At 39.0% G+C, this 8318-nt stretch overlaps 1 protein-coding gene across 2 annotated transcripts; it reads left to right on the top strand.

The window, feature by feature from the left end:
* The first annotated feature begins 643 nt into the window (after positions 1–643).
* LOC111593480 lies at positions 644–1623 on the top strand. Of its 2 annotated transcripts, none has more exons than XM_030223565.1 (2): positions 644–712; positions 1119–1623. In XM_030223565.1, the coding sequence occupies exons 1-2, from the start codon at positions 665–667 to the stop codon at positions 1455–1457; spliced, it is 387 nt and encodes a 128-aa protein (XP_030079425.1). In that variant the 5' UTR covers positions 644–664; the 3' UTR covers positions 1458–1623. The 2 variants fall into 2 exon arrangements, with proteins under 2 accessions (XP_030079425.1, XP_030079426.1); XM_030223566.1 differs by lacking the exon at positions 644–712 and adding an exon at positions 836–892 and having other exon boundaries at positions 1119–1607.
* Positions 1624–8318: the final 6695 nt, after the last annotated feature.

The following is an 8318-nucleotide window of genomic DNA, read 5'->3' as shown; positions in this document are numbered from 1 at the left end:
TAGAATTGCGATTTTTAATAATTAAAATAAATAAAATTAAAATAAAAAAAAAATAATAATAATCGACATTAGAACTCCAAGATACGAGCCAACATCGCCTACACAAGGCGCATCAACTCTATCAAATAAATAAATAATTATTAAAGATCATTAAATATATATAGTATATATATTAAATATATATATAGTATCAATATATATTCTAGTAAATATAGGCATAAATATTAATATTAATATACTATTATTAAATATATATTTTTTTATTTTTATTTTTTACTGTTATCTTACATTTGTTTTTACTATTTATTTTAGAAATCTTTTCTATTGATAAAGTTCTTTTTATTGCTATTTAAAATATTAAATATATTTATATATATTCTATATAAAGACCTATTGATCATATCAATGGGTTCAGGGTATAATTGGAGAGCAAAAGCTGACATAGGCTAGGCATAGCGATAAGCATAAATGAATCGAGATCAGATCTAATGCACTATACTTAGGTATGTCACTTGCTCTTGCTTGAGGAGCTATCGGAATCTGTTCACTGGACTGGATTAGTTAACACATATAGCAAACAAGCAGAGTACGCATATGGCAAAGCAGTCGAGAGGCGATTAGGAAATTCAATTGAACCGAAAAGCTTCTGTATTCACAATGTGTAATGCTAGTTAGATTTTACAAAATTGTCAAAGTGTCCCCAAAAATTTCAGTGTGTCTTGTGTTTATATATTTAAAAAAAAAAAAAAAAATATATATATATATATATATATATATATATATATATATATATATATATATATATATATATATTTTTTTTTTTTTTTTTTTTTAATTTATATATGTATATGAAGCATATTTATATACATGTTAATGTGAACGTTTGTCTTAAGTAACGAATTATTCGGTTCTCGATATATCAGAATTTATATGCATATATATCTATATATATATATTCAATATATATATATAAATATATATATATATATATATATATATATATATATGTATAATTCGTATATGTTTATATATATATATCAACTATCCTAGTACATTTATGTTAAATTGCATATTTTGATATATACCTAAAAATAATGGTTGCCCATACGGACCCCCAGATATTTCGATTGTCCCAAAACAAGCCAATGCTGATGATGATGCTGATGCAATCGCAAGAGGAGGAAGTGCAGCCCGACGAGGATATGGACTCGAATGTGCCAACAATTACGATGCCGCCAGCCGATCTCGATATAGCAGATCCGCTCTCCCAGGAACAGCCAGAGACAACCATCGAGATCATGGAGATCGCCGATGATTCCGATGTGGACGTCGCTGCCGCAGATGAACTCATTACCATGGACGTGGTCGATGAATGTGAGCTCATTGAGTATCAAGAGGAAGACGACATGATGATGGAAATGGATAACAACCACAGTTGCAGCAGGTGCCAGGACTAAGGCGCCGCCTGGCTCAGGCAACTGACACCCGTTTTTCATCCATTTGGAATGAATTTCTGTGAAACAACGATTTTGTGTATATTTACGAATTAACTATATTAAACTGATCCCGTGCGAAGTTGCTTCCATCGATCAATCGAGCTTGACAGTGGTCCTAGGCTTCGGAGGTGCGCTCTATGTATGAGTTCAGCTAGAAGCCCAGCGAAGGAATTCTTAGCACGATCAGAGCTGAATACCCCAGATACTTTGAGAGGTGCTGTCGGGCTGATTTTTGCATTTGATTTGTTATTACTTAAAACTATTAAGGTTTATTTTCTATGTAGTACTTGTTGACAGCTTGAGCTTAGCCAGATGAATGGACGGACGAATGGATTGGCGTAGTGATATATAGATGGACGAACGGACGGACGGATAGACGAAAAGACCGACGAATGGACAAACGCATGGATGGACGGACGAGCGGATAGATGGCCGGACCGACAGACGGACGTATCTGATGGGCAGACGAACGAACGGATAGACAGACGGATGGATGACTGAAAGAACGGACGAATAGATGGACGGACCAAGGGATAAACAGATGAACTAATGGACGCATGAGTGGGCGTAGTGTTGGATAGACGAAGAGACCGACGGATGGACAGACGAATGGATGGATAAACGAACGAAATAGACGGATGAACCAAGGGATAAACAGATGAACGGACGGGCAGACAGTCGAACGAATAGATAGACGGATAGGTAGTCGGATAGATGGACGGTAGGAAGGATAAACGAACAGATGGGCAAACAACAAGACCTACGTTGCCCACAACTAATAAACTCTTTCGCTTCATTGCCGAATCTAATCACATACCTTTATACGCATCTTGGAGACGTGACAAATTGGGAACTAAAAACTATATCATCCCAGGTGTTGGTGCTAGAATCAATAAGCTCTGCAGTTGAATCACAATGCAGTGTCTCCTTATCTATCCATAGGTTCTAAGCTCTATCTGAATCGAGTCCTGCCCGACCTCAATGTTATTGCTTTCACTGCTACCGTCAATGGAAAATATATATTGCTTAACTATTATCTATTGGCTGGTAGCTGTTTTTGAAGCAGCCGCCCAAAGGCTGCAACAACAAACACACACAAACACAGCCAGACAGACACAGGCAACTGGCAGAGCTTTGAGAAGTTTATGGCTTAAGCATTATGGAAAACTGAATGAGCCTTGGCCATGCTTAGCATTCAAGGTCCTGCAAAATCTATCTGGCTTCTCTCTCTCTCTCTCTCTGTGTCTCTGTCCCTCCAGTAATATGCTTACGAAGTAATCTGCATGCGTGTGTAATGGAATTTACTAAAGTAACACAGACAAAGGAACGTGCAGTAATATGGCAGCTCGAGTGCTCAGAGCTCGCAAATGTTGTTTACTGCATTGAACTGTAAAAAGTCTTAGGCACAGCTCGTCTGCCAGCCACTCACTCGACTAGGCTAAACTGAGAATCAACTAGACCCGGCGCTTGCGGCACTCGCAGTAACCATAATTTCGGTTTGGCTAATGATTTTCATTTATTTCAAGGTATTGGCTGAAATTAAGCAAACATTTTGAATGAATGCAGTTTGGCTCGATAGGAAAACGCTTTGTCTCTAGCATCTGGATTTGAGAAGCCCAAAGGATCGAATCCCAAGCTGCCCGAAGGTCACTAGCCGGTTGCTTTGTTCACACGTGGACAATGGCTCTCAAGGCCTAGCAATCGAGCGTAATTTTGTGTGAAGTGAAGCTCAAAACGTTGTGCTGCCTCGCATAGAGAGACGCTGTCAAATCAACAACGGCTCTGACTTGCGACGGAAATGCTTGTCAGGCTGTATAGGCTCTAGAACAGTTTTCCGTTAATATGTGGCATTTACCTCGTTGCCAGACTATTGAAGAGCGCCATTGGCACTCGCTCAAGCAAACCTTATCACTTTGAGAGTTGTGCAGCTCAAAAGCGAGGCAACCCCTTCACGCTCTCAATGCTAACTCATTGCTACCTCGGCCAAAGGATCAAGGTTGAGCTCATCCTCGAGCTATTTTTATGATTGAAAAATTGCAGTTGCTTCGTTAAAGACAAAGTCTGTGTGTTTGAGCTCACCTGTTGTGAGCTAAATAAAATGCGAACGTCTATGACTTTTGAGTCATATATCAATTTAGGCAAAATGCTTTACTCGATAGTTGCCCAATGTCAGCTGCGACCACTGTCGAAAGATGCTTAAATTACGAACCAGTGGGCGTGAAATATTCATTTAAAAATGTTAACACGAACAAAGGAAGCTAGATTTGTCAGTCAGACGTGGCACGAGCAAGGAAGTCCAGTTGCCAGTCTGCCGAGGCACGAAGGTGGGCGCTTACCCTATGTTATATATTTATATATATATTCATATATATATTTATTTACACACATATATTTATAATGAAAAACTTCCTTGACTCTGGCAAGCTTTAATGTTTTGTCTCCCCCTCAAATTATTCAGCTTTGCCTGTAATTTGCCTGCCAATTATTTTCTAGAGTTCGGATTTGCTTAATTCTGTTTGACATTTGAGCGACAAATGCACTCGAAATGTTCATTTGCAGCTGTTAGTGCATTAATACGCATCAGTTGTAATTTTTAGCCCGAGTCAAGTGAATGCATTCTCCCACACAGAGCTGCCGAGAGCGTGGGGTTAAATGAATTCATTTTAGTCTGCTAATTAACATGAAATTCGATTATAGTGCAAGAATTTTGCATTGAGTCGTCCTCCAGCTACATCTCTTGCCACTAAAACAATCACAGACTGCAATTTGAGTAGCTGCTTGGCATTAGTTCGAATTGATTTACCTCTGTGGAATTTGCAATTCCTTTGTCATCAACAGAATGCTGCAATACCCTTTATATATATGTATATGTAGTTCCACTGCAAGCGGATGTTCTCATTTGCATGCCCGAGAAGCCGCATCGAAACTGAGATTATAATAAGTAGCTATAGGCTACTTAGAGAGTGAGAGCGGGCAAGGGGAAGGGTGAGAGATAAAGCGAGGAAGGGGGTAAGCATATTGATGTATAAAGGCAGACACAGAGGGAGAGAGAGTTAGAGAGCGTGGGAGGGAGACTGTCTATTCGTTCGTTCGTGTAATCTGAGCCTGCTATTTGTCTTGAAAGTATTTGGACTTTACCTAAGCTGGAGTCTTATATACTTTAAAGTATATACAAACCAGTATCCACAAAATCCAATGCATTCGTTGCATATTTATACTCTGTATACCCTTTATATCGCATAAATTTAATATATAATTTAAATTCTGTATATTCTAAAACTCCTATATATCCGGTGTATCCTATATATTCTATATCTGCTATTCATTCTATATATTCCATACATTCCATATATCATATGTATCCTATACAAACTAGAATTCATATATATCTCATATATATTATATATCCTATATATTCTATATGTCCTATATATTCTATATATCCTATATATCCTATATATCCTATATATTTTATATATCCTATATATCCTATATATCATATATATGCTATATATCATATATATCATATATATCCTATATATCCTATATATCCTATATATCATATATATCCTATATATGCTATATATCATATATATCATATATATCCTATATATCCTATATATCCTATATATCCTATATATCATATATATCCTATATATCCTATATATTCTATATATCCTATATATGCTATATATCATATATATCATATATATCCTATATATCCTATATATCTTACATATCCCATATATCCTATATATTCTATATATCCCATATGTATCCTAAATGAACTATATGTCCTATGTAGCCTATATATCTTATACATCCTATACGTCCTATACATCACATACATACTATATATCCTATATATTTTACATATCCCATATATACTCTATATATATTATATATCCTATAAATCATACATATTCTATCTACCTGCTCTTCTACTCTATAAGATCTTCTCGAAATCACACAATTGTCAAAATCAAAAGTATTTCTATATTCCGCTGATAACTTCTGATATACTAACTATATATGATATATAACTACTATATAATCTGGCAGCTATATGCACAGGCAGCAGCTTTTGCTTAGCCACGTTTCAGTTGGATTTTGATTTCGATTATTTTACAGGGTATTTGCTAGTGTGTCATGCTACTAAGGCATGTTTATACAGTAGACTTTTAATGCTTTATTGGGTTAGCTGTGTCGAAGTGTGTGGCTCCCTGAGCGGGTGTGCGTGTGTGTGTGTGTGTGCTGCAGGATAACAGCAAAACTAAAAGTAGAAAGCGCAAACAATAAACAAACAAACAAGCTGCAAAAATGTCACACATTCATCATACGTTGTAATATGTTACGAGCGGACAAGAGCAACCTCAGCCCCAGCTTAAGCCCCTGCCACAAGGCACGCACACGCACACTCGCACACACACACACACGCACACACATAATTGTACAGAAAAGAAGTTTTTCACTGCCTCTCGCTCCGTTCAGAGCCAACCACAAACAAGAAGAAACAGATACGAGCTCAAGTTGTGTGTGTGGCAGCCATGTGAAGTTGCTACACTAGGTGAGCATGATAGGTTGTGTGTGTGTGTGTGTGCGTGTGTGTGGATGTGGGTGTGCCAGGGACTCAGTTGGAAAACTATGCAAAAAGGCACAAAAAGGTCAGTAAATTAATGTGCAAAAACGGACGCGATATAAACTTTGCATATACACAATGTGTGTGTGTGTGTGTGTGTGTGTGTGTGTGTGTGCGTGTGTGTGTGTGTGTGCGTGTGTGCGTGTCCTGTGTGGGCATTGCACGTTTGTGGCGTAAGCTAGCTGCAAGCAAAAGGCGTCTGTGCTTTGTTAACAGTCAAAGCTGAAACATAACAGACAGCCAATACACACACACACAACAGACCCTACACACACACACACACACACACACATATTTATGTATGGCATACGCCACTAGTAGATTAATAAACGAGTTTTCATTTAACCAAGCCACAACAACAGCCTCAAACTGCGTCTGACTCTTGTCAAAGGCTTCTCAGCAGCTTTTCCCACATTTAATTTTCAATTTTCCATTTTTGCTCTTCCACAACACACACGCATACATACGGAGGCACACACGTAGAATATGGCAGCATATGCCGTGCCCCCCTCATAAATTTCCTACAGCCGAAAAACATCTACCCTGTGCCCAGCCACCCCCTCCCACCCGCCGTTCAGCCTATTGAATTAGATGAAAAATTTCAACTAATAAATCAATATTTAAATAATTCATACAATTTGTGGGCGCCTCCGTGTGGGGGACTTTGGCAAATTTCGGGTGTTGAATGATGATCGATTGGCTGTGTGTGTTTCTCTCTTCACTACATCTTTTAGGGGTTGTGAATGTTATCACGATAATAAGTCGAGCCGACGCTTCTCCCCACCTTCCCCTCCTGCAGTTGGCGCCCACATGTGATTATGCCGTGCGGCAAGTCGGATAATTGCCAAGATGAATTCAGTGTAGGTCAGCAAAGAGCGCTATTAAAACTCATTCCTCAGCTCGCTATACGTTATTAGATTTGATTAGACTGTTATCATTATACTTACCATCATCATCATCATATCATTATCATCGTTCTTATTAATTGTATTATCTTCATAAACATAATCACTGCGGCGGTTTGGCCCCGCAGAGCTTCACTGCTCAGCCACAATTTTCACATTTTAAAGATCTTTTGCTGAGCAATAAAAGGGTTCCATTAGAAGAGAATATGTTGACAGAGTGGATACCAACTGGACGACCCACCTCTCTGCGTTGTATGCCTGAAAAAATGCTATCAACAAAGGCACAGGCGTACCGCCCACTCTGTGTGTGCCAAACTCGAAAAAGCTAACAAAGCCCAGACTGCATGGTTGCTGCAGAACCTAAGCACAGACTGAACGTGCCTAGAAGCGGAATATCCACAATGGAAACGAGGGCCACGCCCAGGGGGAGTTCATACTCGCATCGGTGCTTCTGCCAGCAACGCTTCAAGAAATAAACGCCTTTGGTAAAGTGAAGTGGACCGACATATTGGGTTTTGCAACAGCAGCGCAGAGAGGCGTGGCTAGGAGGTATATTGCAGAATATTTTTGTATGCAGACAGAAACGACGTTATAGGGAAACTGTAAAAGCTGTCCACAAGGGTCGAGCTCAGGAGTATCAATTTAAGACTGGACTTCTCCATGAAGCCTGAAGGCCTGGAAACTAAGGCCTAATTGAATAGGCAGTTAGAATCGCATTCAGTCTCAATGCAGATTAATCCAAGTCTTGATCGAGTTCTGGAACTTGACACACAAAGGACGGAACTTGCCACCCGAGACGGCGATACGACTAAGCGGATGGCACTCAAAGGAAGCTAAGCAATCTAGGCATTAGACTAGGCATTTAAGTCAACATCAGTCCCACTGGGTAGGCTGTTGGCAAATGTAAACAGAGTGTCCGATTATTATCATTGTTATTAAGTCCTTTATTATGATTGCTTTTATATAATTTTTATTATTATTTGCTAGCATTGAAAATGTTATTCAGTGCTCATCTTTGCAGTTACAAATTGAGTGCCCTTTGAAGGGCTCGTCCTTGCCCCTTCTTCGACTTTTTAAAACAGTTTCATTAGCTAAGTGTCCTCTGCTAAGCTGTCTTCCTGGACCGACCAGTTGCCAGTGTTACTGGCCCACGCTCTGTGTTGTCAAAGTCGATTCGGTATCAGATTTGAATTTGGTTTTCGATCTAGTTGCCTTTGCCAGCGAGCTTCTCTCTGGGAGCCTCCAGGCGCTTCGCAGTTATTTCAGTTCATTCCCAGA

The sequence above is a fragment of the Drosophila hydei genome, unplaced genomic scaffold, assembly GCF_003285905.1.
Source record: "Drosophila hydei strain 15085-1641.00,03,60 unplaced genomic scaffold, DhydRS2 tig00000237-arrow-arrow-pilon, whole genome shotgun sequence".
NCBI classification, from domain to species: domain Eukaryota; kingdom Metazoa; phylum Arthropoda; class Insecta; order Diptera; family Drosophilidae; genus Drosophila; species Drosophila hydei.
This window is presented reverse-complemented; position numbering and strand designations above follow the sequence as displayed.